The sequence below is a fragment of the Crinia signifera genome, chromosome 12, assembly GCF_055691185.1.
Source record: "Crinia signifera chromosome 12, ASM5569118v1, whole genome shotgun sequence".
In the NCBI taxonomy this organism is placed as follows: domain Eukaryota; kingdom Metazoa; phylum Chordata; class Amphibia; order Anura; family Myobatrachidae; genus Crinia; species Crinia signifera.
The window spans coordinates 56,501,550-56,520,411 of NC_139228.1; the positions used below are offsets into that span (position 1 = coordinate 56,501,550).

General features: G+C 47.6%; 1 protein-coding gene across 2 annotated transcripts in view; it reads left to right on the top strand.

Moving 5' to 3' along the window:
• Positions 1–13,547, top strand: part of POMT2 (protein O-mannosyltransferase 2) — a 42,653-nt gene extending 29,106 nt beyond the window's left edge. For both annotated transcript variants that reach the window (XM_083166432.1, XM_083166431.1), the window contains exons 12-21: positions 2,920–2,998; positions 3,091–3,236; positions 5,491–5,582; positions 6,152–6,228; positions 6,301–6,372; positions 6,495–6,554; positions 6,701–6,806; positions 6,922–7,062; positions 7,779–7,890; positions 11,165–13,547. In XM_083166432.1, the coding sequence (XP_083022558.1) occupies positions 2,920–2,998; positions 3,091–3,236; positions 5,491–5,582; positions 6,152–6,228; positions 6,301–6,372; positions 6,495–6,554; positions 6,701–6,806; positions 6,922–7,062; positions 7,779–7,890; positions 11,165–11,270 (991 nt within the window). In that variant the 3' untranslated portion in view covers positions 11,271–13,547. The remainder of the gene's footprint in view (positions 1–2,919; positions 2,999–3,090; positions 3,237–5,490; positions 5,583–6,151; positions 6,229–6,300; positions 6,373–6,494; positions 6,555–6,700; positions 6,807–6,921; positions 7,063–7,778; positions 7,891–11,164) is intronic.
• The last annotated feature ends 5,315 nt before the right edge of the window (positions 13,548–18,862 follow it).

Sequence of the window (18,862 nt, forward strand, 5' to 3'; positions counted from 1 at the left end):
GCTATATACACAGCGATTTACATGCATTTTCAGGCATTTTCTGAGCAATTTAGTAAAATCGCTCAGAAAATGCCTGAAAATTGTGCTGTGTGTGGGGGCCATTACAAAACTGGCTTCCTTGACCTGGAGGCGAGGTAGAGGAGAGGGGAGGAGCCTGTCTGCCTGGGAGGCAGTTGACGTTTAACCTCTAGGGTGCTGGTGCTCTCTTCCACTCCACTACTCATTGTAAAGCCTGTGGCCCCTGACGTCCTCAAAGAAAGAGATTTACCAGGTAAAAACATAAATCTCGATATGTTTAAATTGGTTCGCAGTGCACTTTCGTTACACAGATGAATTCTAGATTTGGGAACTGCAAATGGTGGTTCCCAATCGTTCTAGCATCACAGCATCCTAGAGTATAAGCATGTTATCTATGGCAACCCCAGTCCAAAAGTTTCTTATTGAGAATAAATGATGTAAGGTGCGCTCATCTGTCATCCGTGGGATCTGTTCTGAGGGGAGGGTCAGAGCTTCGCTTCTGTTCACCTGCATACTTTATGACAGACAAAACCAGAACTGATGGCTGCCAATCGCATGGGTGGGTGTGGATCATAGAATAGACCAGCGTCTTTCAACCACTGTGCCGTTACTTACACCCACTAGTGAGCTGAGCTGTTCTCAAGTGTTCCCCCAATGCTAGAGATGTCCACACCAGTTTACAGCCACCACCAGTAGTTCAAATGTTACTCACTGGTCTCTTGCTTGATATGAGGGCCAATCGTTTTTATTTTTGTTACCTGTGGGGACCAGGGTGATTGTTTTTTTTTTTATATGGGAGCCAATGTTTTTTTTTTTTTTTCTTTCTCCCTGTGGGGATCTGATGTCCCTTGGCAATTTAAAACTCATGCTTGGTGTGCCGCGAGTTGAAAATCCCTGGAATAGACATTGCCTAGGTCAACAGTCAATACGTTTACAGCACAAGGTCAACACTGCACCCGACAAACCTCACCGTTCTCAGTTCACGTCGATGCTAGAGAAGAAAAGTCACAAAAATGTAAAGAAAAATAATGTGAAAAACAAGACCATGTAGACATTATGATATGGATCCCCACATGGACAATGATCAAGTTTATTTTGTCTTGGACCAGCAACCCATGGCAACACTTGCAGTCACCCGTGGCACACTATAATGCCACGGCACCCAGTTTGGGTTCCACCACGCTATGAAATGAATCTTTCTCTCCCATGTTTCTATAGCGACGTGCGTAAAACAAATCTGTTTGCCTCTTTTGGGGGTAGATTTATTAAGCTCGGTGAAGTGATAAAGTGTCTGGTTTTTATCACTGGTCAATCAGCTCCTACCTGTCATTTTTCAAACCAAGCCTGTAACTTCACAGTTCGGAGCTGATTGGCCGGTGATAAAAAAACAGACTTTATCACTTCACCAAGCTTAATAAATCTGCCCCTTGGTTTTTGGGGCCCCACGCAATAGATGTTGGGGCAGCGGACGATCGGTCACATGCTGCATTCCTGATGTGCAGCTGTACAGGCTGAGGGTTGGGTTTGTGATGAGAACTACGTGACACAGTCCCATGGGATAAATGGTGAAATAAATATACTTAGATGAAGTGTTTATAGGGGCTATCGGGCTTTTTGGGCCTCCAACCATACTCTCCACATAAACAGAAGAGATTAGAGTGTGTCCCACCCCCAGGAAGGAGCTTGTAAAGGAAAGTTTTCCATCCTGTCTCCCACGTGTCATTGGCCTCCTATACTCTAGAGATGGAAAAACTCCGCTGTGTAAAACATAATCTGACCTCTTGTGTTTATAGAGCACTTTTTCGTTTTTATAGCTCATGTCCAAATAATCCAGCGTTTCTCTGAAGCAGCGGGTAATTCACAGAGTAAGGATGGAACTGTTCTGCCTGACTACTGGAGGGACTGTTCTCCACCGGGACTGTTACTTCCTGTATTTATGTGGGCCGGAGATCTGAGCCTGGATGGTCCATCTGCTGCGTCCGCCGCCCTGACCTCTGATGCTCTGGATCTATATATATCACATGTTCTAACATTATCGTATCTGTGTTTAATGCTTCACGTTTCATGCCAAATTGTAAGCAGCATTATGAACTGAGCGAAGCTCCCAGGTCATTTTCCCTTGTACCGCTGACAGGAAATGAGTTGCAGGGTCTCCTGCCATGTCTAGGGTTTGTGGAAGGAACTCCACATCTCATAAATATATATATATATATATATATATATATATATATATATATATATATATATATATATATATATATATATATATATATCTATATCTCTATACTGTATCTCTTATTATCCAGCATCTCTTAGTATACGCTGCTCAGTAAATGCTTCCAGTCACACAGACAGTGGAGTTACTACAGTAGTTGTACTTAGAGGCACAGCTATTTCTCCGTCTTTTGCCGCAGCGTTTCCTGCTACCTTATGCTAATACCGCCACAGAGCCTTTTCCTGGTGTTCATATGTGCCTCCGAATGTACTTGCTGGGACTCTGGGCCAAAAGGCTCTGCATACACCTGGCTGTATGGGAAGGGGGCTAGGATGAGGCCTCTATCACTGTGCTGGGAATACAGAGCTGGGTGGGCACCAGTCACCATATCGTGTTGGTGTATGTACTATTTGTGTGTGTGTGTGTCTGTGTGTGGCTTGAGGCCCCATACACTACTGCTGTTTGGAGTGATTTAATCTAAATCCAATATATTGGGACGATAAATCAGACCAAATCACATGTGTTTGGCATCCCATTCGACCCGATGCGAGGTCTTGTGTGCATCATGGCAGACCCTAGAGAACAACCCAAGCACTCCCCGATGTCCTTCTGATAGTGGCGACAGAGCTGTAGTAGACACCATTATTGGTTGGATTGTAATTCCTGTACTTTCTGCTCATTCTCAGGACAGGGCGGAACCTTCACAGTCACCAACGGGAGGCACCACTCACCAAGAAACACCTGCAGGTGACGGCATACGGCACGGTAAGTGACATGGTCAGCACTGACTGTGTCTTTACACTTTACCACAAGACCGAACGCTGCTCACGTCCTTTTATTCCTTCTCTTGTGCTCAGAACGGAACCGGCGACAGCAATGACTTCTGGAGAATTGAGGTGATCGGTGGCAAAAGCCGAGTGAAAGTTCTGCGTAGCCAGATCCGGTTACTGCACTTATCAACAGGTTGCGTTCTATGCTCATCCGGGAAGACCCTGCCAAAGTGGTGATTACCCACCCCCTATACCTCTTCAATCCATCACTCCTCCCCCTGGGAATGATTGATGGCAGATTCTGTGTTTAAAGTTCTGTAACAAATTCTCCTCTGTATATCCTATATCATGTTCGGATGGGATCAGTTATAATGATGATTGCTTTTCTTTACACTTCATAGTACATTGCTAAAAGTAAGTAGGAGGAGCATTGGTACGGGTGGCATGTCTTCAGACAAGGCTAGCCAGGACAGAGATGGAATACTGCACACAGGTCAGGATCCCAGGGAGATGGGGAGAGAATCAACCAGAGGGACAGGTCTTTGTGCTCAGTGGGCAGGCTGTATGGCATAGGGCAGACCGCTTAGAGCAGGGGTCCTCAAACTATTTTGTTCTGGGACCCCATCAGACAATAAAAATGACAGGACCCCAGCAAGTTACTGCAGAAGGTCATCACATGACATGTGTAGTCAGCAGACAGCACATACATGGAGGCACCAAAAGATGGGAGGAGTCTAAAATAACAGACAGCTCAACAGATTTTTCAGACTCCTTGAATCACTGACTGCGATTAGAAAAGTCATCAGCCACATAGTCAGCAACATGGAGTCGCGACCCCATGCTGAAAAGGTTGGGACCGACTTTGGGGTCAGGACCCACAGGTTGAGAACCGCTGGGTTAGAGGGTGGAGGTGAGGTACCTTGGACAGGTACATAGACGTGCTGCAGGATTTAATGAGGGTGAAGGGGCTGCACAATGTAAAGTGTGTCTTGGAATGAAAGTAAAATCTGGTAGACCGCATGGTAGGCGGATCAGGGCGGCTTCTGGCGAGTCCCCCACGAGCTGGTACAGTCCATCATTAATTCCGATGGGAGGAACACTTTTTTGTTATTAATAAGTTATTTTATTGTCTTTGTCTAATATGTAGAAATTAACATTTTTAGGGCTCCAGATAGCAGCCCCCATTATTCTCTCCTATGGATCTTGTGATCGCTCTCCTTAAGCCCGCTGTCATTTACTAAAGTGTTTTTGGCACATGACACTCTGTGCATGCCCAACGGCAGAAAATGTGAAGTCCTCGGAAAATGAGCGACGGCTCCATCATGCCAGGTTGTATTTCGCAGTGACGGTGGTTCTCACACTGTGGGTGTTGTACTGGCTCCTGTGGTCCTGCTGTTTTTTCTCTTGGGAGCATGAGAGATGATGATATTTGGTCCTTTCTAAGTTGCATTAGAGAGGAAGTTTGCCCAGCCTTGCCTCTGGTTACAGTAGAGATGGAGATAAACTAGAGACCATGCCAGGAGAATAGTGAGTTATGGGAAGCTATTTGTGGGGGAGAGCGGCGGTTTAGTCTGCATAACCACAGTGTGTGGGTGGGCCAGCTGTAGTGTGTCTCTTCTGATTCGTAAGAAGAGATCAGTCGGACTGCGGATGCATCTATCCCTTGGCCTTGATCCCAGTAACATATTTCCATGTCTCTACATAATGATTCTCACTCCCAAGATCACCAATAGCACTGGAATACTGCGTCTGTATGATTACTGGATGGTAATGCTGACGCAGTCTGTGCGATAGTTCTCGTTATTACTCTATGAATCTACACTCATGTTACACACGAGTGGAGACTGTGGAGTAGGAGAGTCTGATAAAGTTATGCTAGACCTGGCACTATCCTCGATAAGCCGCACTGTTGTATTATAATGGAATATGTCGTGGCTGATGCATTGTGGGTACTAACCAATTTGGCCTAGTGTAGTGATGGAGAATCTTGGAACTCCAGCTGTTGTTCAAGTAAACATCCCAGCATGCCATGCAACAGTTTTAGCATGACTAAATAGTAAAACTGTTGCCGTGCATGCTGGGATGTGTAGTTTAGCAGCAGCTGGTGTGTCAAGGTTCTCCATCATTGGCCTAGTGTATCGTGCATGCATTTGTCACATATGCATGCGCATTGGTCATTGTGCCGCTTATTCCTGCCTGCTCCTGGATGGGTGCCTTACAGCATAGATTACTACAGCCAGACAATGGCACCAGTCCCCTGTTCTGTATGCCCGGTACAGACTGGACGTTCCCAGCATGTGTGGAAGTAGCTGGTGGGGCACTGTATGCAGCCAGTGGCGTCAGTGAATGGACATTTAGGTTGAAGACACAATATGAGAGCTGGGCGAGGCATGTAACTGTAGAAGCAGCCCTGTGCTACCACAGAATACTGTTTGTTCCACTCAACTTTGCAACGGTCCAAGTGTAACCTGTATTTACTTCCCACAGGGGCTGGGAACAGGGGGAGGTCACATGCAGCCCATACCTGCGCGAGAGTCCCAACACTCTGTGGAACGTGGAGGATCATGGGAATCCCAGGCGTAAGTCAGACTGGATGTCCGTCTGTGATTGGCCCACCCAGAGACACATATAATACCCTACAGATATACAGCGTGTTGTAGAACGAGCCTTGAGAGGGATTTGTGGGAAATGGTGCAGAAGCCGCAAGCTGCTTTAACCCATTGCTGCCACTCTCCATATCACTGCCATGTCCATACTGGTGTTTACAGAATGGGCGCAAACATCTTCTGTGGGCCTGATTGGTCATTGTGTGCATCTCATGTCGCAGCCTTTGTCATCTGTGCACAGGGTCTGTGATGCCCATTGTCAGTGCCCATGCATGCTGATTTGTGGCAGGTGCGTATTATCCATCTGTTGATGAGCTTCTCTGTGAGTGGTTTTGCATCTGTGAATGTGGCTTCTACCATCGAGATGCCCGCTGTATCTCTATGGCCACCCCTGTTACCTCCCGGGGTTGCATGTGTGGCATGAGTGGGACGCAGATGCATCACCGCTGCCTATGATCCAGAATAATGTCCAGTGTTTGTACGTAGCCCTGTGTGGATCATAGGTCTCCACTTTGAAACCAGCTCTGTCTTCTCTCGACTAGTTCCAAATATCAGCGTGTCTATCCTGAAGCCATCGTTCTTCGAGATCCTGGCGGAGTCCCACATTGTGATGCTGCGGGTAAGTAGAGATTACTGTTGGGTGTATGCGGTGTCTGCAGGTGACGTTACTTTACATATTTTTATTCCATAGGCAAACAGTGGGTTAAAGCCCAAGGAACACGAAGTCACATCCAAGCCCTGGCACTGGCCAATCAACTTCCAGGTTAGGACACGCGCTCTTCGTATTTGTGGGACTTACATACATGGACACCACTTATTACATATAAACTCGTGTGTGTGTGTGTGATTTACTTTGGCATATAACATTGCTTTCAATTTACACAGGGCCTCCGATTCTCCGGTGTTAATGCAACAGATTTTCGCATCTACCTCTTGGGAAATCCGGTAAGTGTGTCATTACGGAAAGACCGTTTTCCTGGAAAGTGTGGTGGAGAAGACCATGTGCCACCAGTATGGCAGCAGATGTGTTTAAGGCCTTCTGAATCACGAAGTGATGGACATAGCCTTAGAGGATATCTCTCTTCCCTCAGGTTGTTTGGTGGCTGAACCTGGGATGTCTCGTGCTGTACATTCTCATGGCTCTATGTGCTGCGGTTTCCATGCAACGTGGCCTCCCTATGTCTGAGGGTGTGAAAGGTAAATCATAGAGATCAGGAGTCCATCCTCTATGTTACAAAGGGAAATCATCCCATTTTATTCCATCCTCATCTTCTGTCTCTGCTTTGTGGTGATTTTATTGTTTATGTTGCAGAGAACCTCAGCCTGCTTCTGGAGAGCGGAGGACAACTGATGTTGGGATGGCTGCTGCATTATTGTCCCTTCTTCTTCATGGGCCGAGTGCTGTATTACCATCACTACTTCCCAGCCATGATCTTCTCTAGCATGTTAACTGGTGAGCATAAGCCACAGTGGTGTAATAGAAGCTGGTGAGGAGATGTGAGGAGGGTAGGGGGCTGGCACTGCTGGAGTGGAGTGGTCATTATGAGATGTGGTGAGGAACATGGCAGTCACTGGTGAGGTGCAAGGTATAGAACTGGCATTGCTGAGGTGGGGTGGTCATTATGAGATGTTGTGCGAGGGTGAGGAGATGTGGGGAACAGGGCAGTGTCTGGTGAGGTGTAAGGTATAGAACTGGCATTGCTGAGGTGGGGTGGTCATTTAGGAGATGTGAGGAACAGGGCAGTCACTGGTGAACATAAGCATTCTATAGATTGTAAGCTTGCGAGCAAGGCCTTCTATCCTCTGTCTGTAATCACCCAGTTTGTCCTATCACTGTTGATTCCAGTTGTAAAGCACAATTGTATATGCTGCACTGTATAAGAAACTGTAAATAAATAAAATAAGCCACAGTTGTGTAACAGAAGCTCTTGAGGTGATGTAAGGAACAGGGCGTGTAGGGTAGGGACTGGCATTGCTGGGGTAGGGTGGTCATTGTGAGATATTTGGAGGGTGAGGCGAGGAGATGTGAGGAACAGGGCAGTCACTGTTGAGGTGTAAGGCATGGGACTGGCATTGCTGGGGTAGGGTGGTCATTCACAGGGTGAGGAGATGTAGGAAACAAGGCAGCCAAGGCTTTGTGGTCTAATGTACTGTGTCCTCCCTTTATAGCCGTTACACTATCCGTCCTGCTCAGGCTGTGCGCCGAAGCCGCCTGTCCTTCACGCCGCCAGGTGGTATTTACAGCTGGGATAACCATTCTGGTTCTGACACTGCTATACAGGTAATGGATGTACATGAATAGGATCCTGGCCCACTGGGAATAGCTTGGGGAGACTAGTTAGGGCTGTGATTCGCCCTGAGCACATACCTAACAGAATTGCACAGGACACCAGTATTTGAAGCCAAATTGTATAAAGGTGACCCTGTTAGGGCGTCAAGTCTTCAGTTTCTGCCAGGCGATAAACCTTCTAGTTACAGTTCTGTGATTTTAACATTTACATCAATGTGTTTTAATCTAAGATTATTTGGTACTTGTGTACTAGCACGGCGCCCACGATATTTGGTCGCACTACATCACATGCCATACACCCGATGCATTGCGATGCGATTTAAAATTGTATAAGCCCCTGTACGATGTTTAATTGTATAATCACCCTAATGGTGGCTAACAATGTTAAATGCACCCCCACTATGAACGCGCCCTACGACCTTTTCATACCCCCACTATCCACGTCGGCGTGGAGTTGATTTTATATAGTGTGTCGAGCGCAGCGAGCCACCGAGCCCGAAGCGGGGCGAGCGGACTTATAATTCTTTACATCTACATCTACATATATAGCGCTCGCCACGCTATATAAAAACAACTGCACGCCGACGTGGATCATGGGGGTATGAAAAGGTCGTAGGACGCGTACCGCCACCGCTCGCTGTGCTCGCCACGCTTCGGTTTCACGTTCATGGTGGGGGTGCATTTAACATTGTAAGCCCCCATTAAGGTGCTTATACAATTTTAAATCGCAAACCATTGCATATGCGATACAATGCCATACAATTCGATGGTATACAATTTAAAATTGTATAACATCGGCTGCCATCGCATCACATACCATCGCATGACTTATGGTCTGCGATGCGATGGGCGCCGTGCTAGTACACAAGTAACGATTATTTAATATACTATCTACTAAAAGTCACTTGTGCCCATATTTGTACCTTGGACTTACACCTGTAACGTTGGCTTCCATACCTGTGCCCTGAGACTTACACACCCGTAACGTTGGCTTCCATACCTGTGCCCTGAGACTTACACACCTGTAACGTTGGCTTCCATACCTGTGCCCTGAGACTTACACACCTGTAACATTGGCTTCCATACCTGTGCCCTGAGACTTACACACATGTAATGTTGGCTTCCATTCCTGTGCCCTGAGACTTATACCTATAACATTGGCTTCCATACCTGTGCCCTGAGACTTACACACCTGTAACGTTGGCTTCCATTTCTGTGCCCTGAGACTTACACACCTGTAACATTGGCTTCCATACCTGTGCCAAGACTTACACACCTGTAACATTGGCTTCCATACCTGTGCCCTGAGACTTACACACCCGTAACATTGGCTTCTATACCTGTGCCCTAAAACTTTCACACCCGTAACATTGGCCTCCATACCTGTGCCGAGACTTACACACCTATAACATTGGCTTCTATACCTGTGCCCTGAGACTTACACCTGTAACATTGGCTTCCATACCTGTGCCCTGAGACTTACACACCTGTAACATTGGCTTCCATACCTGTGCCCTGAGACTTACACCTGTAACATTGGCTTCCATACCTGTGCCCTGAGACTTACACCTGTAACATTGGCTTCCATACCTGTGCCCTGAGACTTTCACACCCGTAACATTGGCTTCCATACCTGTGCCCTGAGACTTACACCTGTAACATTGGCTTCCATACCTGTGCCCTGAGACTTACACCTGTAACATTGGCTTCCATACCTGTGCCCTGAGACTTACACCTGTAACATTGGCTTCCATACCTGTGCCCTGAGACTTACATACCTGTAACATTGGCTTCCATACCTGTGCCCTGAGACTTACACCTGTAACATTGGCTTCTATACCGGTGCCCTGAGACTTACATACCTGTAACATTGGCTTCCATACCTGTGCCCTGAGACTTACACCTGTAACATAGGCTTCCATACCTGTGCCCTGAGACTTACATACCTGTAACATTGGCTTCCATACCTGTGCCCTGAGACTTACACCTGTAACATAGGCTTCCATACCTGTGCCCTGAGACTTACATACCTGTAACATTGGCTTCCATACCTGTGCCCTGAGACTTACACCTGTAACATTGGCTTCCATACCTGTGCCCTGAGACTTACACCTGTAACATTGGCTTCCATACCTGTGCCCTGAGACTTTCACACCCGTAACATTGGCTTCCATACCTGTGCCCTGAGACTTACACCTGTAACATTGGCTTCCATACCTGTGCCCTGAGACTTACACCTGTAACATTGGCTTCCATACCTGTGCCCTGAGACTTACACCTGTAACATTGGCTTCCATACCTGTGCCCTGAGACTTACATACCTGTAACATTGGCTTCCATACCTGTGCCCTGAGACTTACACCTGTAACATTGGCTTCTATACCGGTGCCCTGAGACTTACATACCTGTAACATTGGCTTCCATACCTGTGCCCTGAGACTTACACCTGTAACATAGGCTTCCATACCTGTGCCCTGAGACTTACATACCTGTAACATTGGCTTCCATACCTGTGCCCTGAGACTTACACCTGTAACATAGGCTTCCATACCTGTGCCCTGAGACTTACATACCTGTAACATTGGCTTCCATACCTGTGCCGAGACTTACACACCTATAACATTGGCTTCCATACCTGTGCCCTGAGACTTACACACCTGTAACATTGGCTTCTATACCTGTGCCGAGACTTACACACCTATAACATTGGCTTCCATACCTGTGCCGAGACTTACACACCTATAACATTGGCTTCCATACCTGTGCCCTGAGACTTACACACCTGTAACATTGGCTTCCATACCTGTGCCCTGAGACTTACATACCTGTAACATTGGCTTCCATACCTGTGCCCAGAGACTTACACACCTGTAACATTGGCTTCCATACCTGTGCCCTGAGACTTACACCTGTAACATTGGCTTCTATACCTGTGCCCTGAGACTTACACACCTGTAACATAGGCTTCCATACCTGTGCCCTGAGACTTACACCTGTAACATTGGCTTCCATACCTGTGCCCTGAGACTTACACCTGTAACATTGGCTTCTATACCTGTGCCCTGAGACTTGCACACCTGTAACATAGGCTTCCATACCTGTGCCCTGAGACTTACACCTGTAACATTGGCTTCCATACCTGTGCCCTGAGACTTACACACCTGTAACATTGGCTTCTATACCGGTGCCCTGAGACTTATACCTGTAACATAGGCTTCCATACCTGTGCCCTGAGACTTACACCTGTTTCCTGGTTACCTTCCAGCTTCTACCTTTTCCACCCGCTGGCATACGGCATGGTAGGACCACTTGCGGATGAGTCAGACAGCCCCATGTCAGGACTGCGCTGGATGGATTCCTGGGACTTTTAGTTCAGTAGCTTGTTTTCTAGTTGCTGGCAGGATTACTGCCGGTCATGTACCTGCCTCCCATAGATTCAGATCACCCGGACAGGAAAGACGACCACTAGATGTCAAGGTCATTGATGGTCTGTGGGATGTTTTGGGAAGGACACTGATCTGGATGAACGTGTCACAGACATGGATGTTCAGCAGAGCCTGGTAATGACTGACCAATATATCTCTCCTATGTACAGACGTAGGATTACTGCCAATTCCAGTCATTGGGCATTCTGCTCCGAGTCCTCGCTGAGGAATGCAATACACTATATACCTCTGAGACCAGAAACGGTGGTGTGTTCCTCCATATACCACCTGTGTTCTATGTTCTGTAATGGAAGCACTTATTAGCAGAGGGTGGTGGAGCGCTGGGCCATACCTCTATATACCACATCTGTTCTATGTTCTGTAATGGAAGCACTTGTTAGCGGAGGTGGGTGGAATACTGGCCTATGCCTCTATATACCACATCTGATCTATGGCCTATGATGGAAGCACTGTTGGCAGTGGCTGGTGGAATACTGGCCCATAACTCCATATACCACTGCTGCTCTATGGCTTGTGATGGAAACCCTGTTAGCGAAGGTAGATGGAATACTGGTCTGTGCCTCTATATACCACCTCTGTTCTATGGCTTGTGGTGGAAGCACTGTTAGCAGAGGTTGGTGGAATATTGATATGTGCCTCTATATATACCACATCTGATCTATGGCCTATGATGGAAACACTGTTAGCAGAGGGTGGCGCAGCACTGGCCTATTTCACTATATACCAGAATGTGACGTGTTCCTCTATATTAAAGAGCAGCATTAATGGCTTCTTTCTTGGGTCGGAGTACTGGTCGCCCCCCTCTCCCAGCGCTGTACAGTAGCTCCCTCTGTATTGTGCCTTATCCATAGACCCATCTCCATTAATGCACATATTCTTATTACAGGAAGCCGCCTGCTGCAGCGGTTATCCCGGATTACCGTCTCCTCCGTAACATCGACGTCTCCGCTTTACTAAGTCAGAGGCGATTTCCCCCATAGATCCTAACGCTGCTGCTGATAGAACAATAGGAAAGAATATCACATATAGTGACTTAGGAAGTGCATTAGAGGTGATGTGACCGGTTACTGGACGTATCGACCTTTTGTACCACTGATAAAAGCCATTCCCGACATCACATGATAGCGACACCATTGATAATAAAGCCACCTTGTGCAATATGGGGCCTGGTATAATCTGCATGGTAGATGTCTCAGAAGTTGTGCAGTGAATCAGCCCCAGTACCCGCGGCCTGTGTGCATGTGATGGGTATACAGCTATGGAGGAAGGCAGGTCGTGGTCATTGGATTGGTTGCCATGGGAATGAGTCCAGGACGGGAAGAAAACAGCAGATTAGGACGGACCAGAGCTCACTGCCTTCCGCTGGCTGAGGAGGGGTAATTACAGCTGCAGGATACTGCGCCGGTAATTGCACCGAACGGATTTAACCCCTGACTGGCCGGCCACGCCAGCAGCAATGTGATCTCTTAGCCTTTTCCTTGTCGCAGTGTAACAAATAAAATAAATGTGTCTGCGACTATTCTGTGTAACCAAATCACGAGTCTGGAGACCGGCGGATTAAACGCAGATGTTGCCGTTGTATCCTAAAGAATTACATTATAAAGCGATACGATGGCTAAAAATGGTTTATTATTGTTATTCTTTGGGATCCAGTTGCCCAGCAGAGAGCTCTGCTCACACAAGAGATTGCTAATGGTAACGATGCATTATTCCTGTCTCAGTAATTGGGATAAAGCCCTCGTCCGGCTTATAACAGACTACAGCTCTTTGCTGGTTTACCCAGATAAATGTACTGTTCTGTTACTGTCCCAAGTCTTCCATACGACTGCTCACATGATCTTCTGCAAGACCCAGTCCCAATGATCCCTTTACGTGTGTGCGGCGTTTGGCAGAGCTGTGAGATTGGATTATTTGGCGCCGTCTGTGAACTGATAGGTTGATGCAGTTTGGCTGCGTGGTCACATTGCTCTCCAGCTGGGCAGATGTCATTGTGTGCCTGCAGCATTACTGCCCAGCATCACCTGTCTGCTGCCCGGCATCACCTGCCTGCTTCCTATATCACTAGTCCAAGCTCACGGGCTACTGACTCATGATGATGATATGATGGACTGGCTGCCTTTATCGATGCTTTATCCGTGATGTGAAGATGATTTATATATGAAGTGTTTGTCACGTTTGTTTCCAAATAAAAGGTTTTCTGTAGGTGTTTGATGTGTTGCTTTATCCCCTTGTGGTTGTTTGATAGGGACACGTTAGGATATTCGCTCTCCAGTGTATTCCCTATGCTTCGTGTAGTTCCCACAGGGGAGAGAGGGGCAGTCTGCACCATAGTGGGGAGTACCAGGAAGGGCTAGGACAGTGTTTCCCATTATGTCTGAAGAGGACAAGTATTTGCAGGTATTTATAAATGAGCGTAGGCTGGCTGCATACCTGCTGGCTGTTTTTATTGACGTGTGTTCTAAATCAGGTAAGTTTTTACATGCTTTAGGTCTGGGGTAGCCAACTCCAGTCCTCGAGAGCTACCAACAGTGCATGTTTTCCAGATCTCCTCACAAAATCACAAGTGAAGTAATTAGGGCCACCTGTGGATCTTTTAAAATGTGTCAGTGAGTAACGAGTGCACCTGTGCAGCAGCTAGGTTGTCTGGAAAATGTGAACTGTTGGTAGCTCTCGAGGACTGGAGTTGGCTACCACTTCTTTAGGTCATGTCGTGGGAGTAAGACACTGTACCACCTCGCTGAGCCATTTATGTGAGGGGACACTGGGACTGTATGTAATACACGTGTCCTGAGAGTGAGGGGACGCCGGGACTGTCTGTATTACACGTGTTCTGAGAGTGAGGGGACAACGGGACTGTCTGTATTACACGTGTTCTGAGAGTGAGGGGACACAGGGACTGTCTGTATTACATGTGTCCTGAGAGTGAGGGGACAACGGGACTGTCTGTATTACACGTGTCCTGAGAGTGAGGGGACACAGGGACTGTCTGTAATACACGTGTCCTGAGAGTGAGGGGACGCCGGTACTGTCTGTATTACATGTGTCCTGAGAGTGAGGGGACAACGGGACTGTCTGTATTACACGTGTCCTGAGAGTGAGGGGACACTGGGACTGTCTGTATTACACGTGTCCTGAGAGTAAGGGGACACCGGGACTGTCTGTATTACACGTGTCCTGAGAGTGAGGGGACGCCGGGACTGTCTGTATTACACGTATCCTGAGAGTGAGGGGACACCAGGACTGTCTGTATTACACGTGTCCTGAGAGTGAGGGGACGCCGGGACTGTCTGTATTACACGTATCCTGAGAGTGAGGGGACACCAGGACTGTCTGTATTACATGTGTCCTCAGAGTGAGGGAACTCCGGGACTGTCTGTATTACACGTGTCCTGAGAGTGAGGGGACACCGGGACTGTCTGTATTACACGTGTCCTGAGAGTGAGGGGACTCCGGGACTGTCTGTATTACACGTGTCCTGAGAGTGAGGGGACACCTGGACTGTCTGTATCACGTGTCCTGAGAGTGAGGGGACTCCGAGACTGTCTGTATTACACGTGTCCTGAGAGTATAACATGTTTTCCGGTAGTGAGCTAGCACTGTATTACAGCTCTTTCGCATATGACAGCTGATTGGGTAACAGGGCACCGCGTGGACACGCATACAGGTGCAGACTATTGAGTAACTATTGAGTAACTGCAAATTCGGTCATGATTCTGTGCTGTTTGATCTGCAGAATTCCCTCCCCTCTCTCCCGTAATGAGGTTATTAGTGGGGTCCCTGAATATTTCATCTCCCCCCTGCCTGTACCGATACCTCTCATCTAGTGCAGCTTCCTGTATAAATCAAACGCGCCATCTCCTCCACTCCGCTTCTTGTCACGTTTCTGGGATGATCAATAAAATGTATTTCTGGGTCTGAATTAATTCCATTTATTTTTAAACTTCACCTACTGCAGTGGTTCTCATCTGTCAGATTTTCCCAACAGGCCAGGTTTTAAGGATTTCTGTCTGTGGAATCAGGTGGGTTTATCACCTGAGCAATCCACAAACATGGCCTAAGTCATTAGTTCGACATTGTCTGGTTGACAGTCAACAGGTCGACATGGAGTTTTTCCCCGTTTATTTGCCAACAAGTGCCGACAGGCGGTATTTTATGCCCTACCATCCACTAGGGCGTGGTGGAAGAATAAAATAGTGTGCTGAGCGTAGCGAGGCACCGTGCCCGACGCATAGTGAGCGGATGTGGTGCACTTTAAACTGTGTCCATGTCGACTGTGTTGACATTCAGGTAAAAAAAATGTGAAAAACCCACTATCTACCTTTTGACTGTCGACCAACACAATGTTGAACTAATGACCCTTTGACCTAGAACCATGTCGACCTTTTCCCATGTCAACCATAATGCTGCAGACCAAATGATCCCAACCCGTTGCCAGTACTTGAATTGAGAACCTACTGTTCATGTGTTGTAGTTCCAGTTTCTTCCTGTAGAGGATAATCCTATGGTTGGAATCTGGATAATAGGTCAACGCGTGGAAAGGTTTTCACAATATTTGGGACTGGCCCATGATGGAACACTAATTGGGGGGTCAGTGTGCCCAGGTGTTCACATGGACAAAAAAGGTGTAAATCTCATGTCAAACTCTTCATGCATTGACCTTTCTGACGTTGAACCGTTTCCAGTGTTGACCTAGACACTTTTTTTTTTCTGTTGACTCCATGATCCACACCCCTCTGGTTCTGTGTCATCACTTTACTATGATGCTGTAAAGTTTGTTGCTCTTTAACGGATTGCTGCGTGTTATCACCCATACTAATACCCTCTCCCATCCTGCTGATATCATCCACCGCCATAATAATACCCCCTTTCATCCAGATAACACCCCCAGCCATATTAATATCTCCCTCCCATCCTGCTGGTAACACCCCCAGCCATACTAATACCCCCTCTCATCCAGATCATACTCCCAGCTATACTAATATCTACCTTCCATCCTGCTGATGACACCCCCAGCCATACTAATACTCCCCTCTCATCCTGCTGGTAACACCCCCAGCCATACTAATACCCCCATCCCATCCTGCTGATATCATCCATTGCCATACTAATACACCCTCTCATCCAGATCATACTCCCAGCTATACTAATATCTACCTTCCATCCTGCTGATAACACCCCCAACCATATGAATACCCCCCCCATCCTGCTGATTACACCCCAGCCACATTATTACCCCGTCCCATTCTGCTGATTACACCCCCCAGCCATAACAATACCCCCTCCCGACCTGCTGATCACACCCCCAGCCATACTAATACCCCCCTCCCATCCTGCTGATAACACCCCCAAACATATTAATACACCTTTGCATCCTGCTGATTACACCCCCGAACCATACTAATACCCCCTCCCATCCTGCTGGTAACACCCCCAGCTATACTAATACCCCCTCCCATCCTGCTGATAACACCCTCAGCCTCACTCATACCCCCCTCCCATCCTGCTGATTACACCCCCAGCCATACCAATACCCCCTCCCAACCTGCTGATCACACCCCCAGCCATACTAATACCCCCTCCCAACCTGCTGATCACACCCTAGCCATACTAATACACCCTCCCATCCTGCTGGTAACACTCCCTCCCATCCTGCTGATATCACCCACTGCCATACTAATACCCCCTCTCATCCAGATCATACTCCCAGCTATACTAATATCTACCTTCCATCCTGCTGATTACACCCCCAACCATATGAATACCCCCTCCCATTCTGCTGATTACACCCCCCAGCCATACTAATACCCCCTCTCAACCTGCTGATCACACCGCAGCCATACTAATACCCCCTCCCATCCTGCTGATCTCTTCCCCTGCGATACTAATACCCCCTCTCATCCAGATCATACTCCCAGCTATGCTAATATCTCCTTGCCATCCTGCTAATTACACCCAAGCCATACTAATACTCCCTCCCATCTTGCTTATAACACCCCCAGCCATACTAATACCCCCCCCCCCCCCTATCATCCTGTGGTAACACCTCCAGCCATGCTAACACCTCCTCCTATCCTGCTGGGAACACCCCCAGCCATACTAATACCCCTTCTCATCCTGCTGATTACACCCTCAGCCATACTAATACCCCCCTCCCATTCTGCTGATAACACCCCCAAACATATTAATACACCTTTGCATCCTGCTGATTACACCCCCGAACCATACTAATACCCCATCCCATCCTGCTGATAACACCCCCAGCTATACTAATACCCCCTCCCATCCTGCTGATAACACCCTCAGCCTCACTCATACCCCCCTCCCATACTGCTGATTACACCCCCAGCCATACTAATACCCCCCTCCCATCCTGCTGATAACACCCCCAAACATATTAATACACCTTCGCATCCTGCTGATTACACCCCCCAGCCATACTAATACCCCCCTCCCATCCTGCCGATAACACCCCCAGCCATACTAATACCCCCCTCCCATCATGCCGATAACACCCCCAGCCATTCCAATACCCCCTCCCATCCTGCTGATTACACCCCCAGCCATATCAATACCCCCTCCCATCATGCTGATTACAGCCCCCAGCCATTCCAATACCCCTCCCATCCTGCTGGGAACACCCCCAGCCATACTAATACCCCTTCTCATCCTGCTGATTACACCCCCCAGCCATACCAATATCCCCCTCTCATCCTGCTGATTACACCCCCCAGCCATACCAATATCCCCCTCTCATCCTGCTGATTACACCCCCATATTAATACACCTTCACATCCTGCTAACACCCCCAGACATACTTATACCCCCTCCCATCCTTCTGATTACACTGCTTGCAGGCTATATGGCCCATTAATCAATGTCTGTGGCAATTGCTAGGCGCTGGTGTTGGCTAATTAGTATGAATTGGTTCCTTCATTTGCTGCAGCCAACCGCAACATTCAGAGACGCAACCAATTATCAGATGACAATCTGCTGGTTAAAACGTGCGCAGCTGTTATCAGAGTTCTGCATTGCGTGACTGATATATTCCTCTATAACTGTGGTGGGAACCCTAACACTGCATGTTTTCCAGGTGTGTTCATTGGCTAACACAGTAGATGTACTTGTTTTACTAGTCATTCCTGAGGATACAGAGAAAACATGCACTACTATGGTTCCATGAGAACATAGCTCTGTCATACAGACAGTATCCAGTCAGGCTGTGGACAAGTAAACTTGCACACGCCGCAGATGCAATGAGGTCATCACGCAAACATATACGATGAGCGAATCAAAATCAGAATGACATTTTATAATATTAGATTGCAGGTTAGGCTTCAATGTGCAATTGATGGTATTGGCGCATGGTGGTGCAGGTCAGTTCTGTCAACTAGAGATGGTGGCACAGTCTCACAGGTCAGTTCTGGCAGCGACAGACGGTGTATTGTGGTGCAGGTTAGTTCTGTCAACTAGAGATCGTGGCGCAGGTCTGTTCTGCCAGCGACAGATGGTGTATGGTG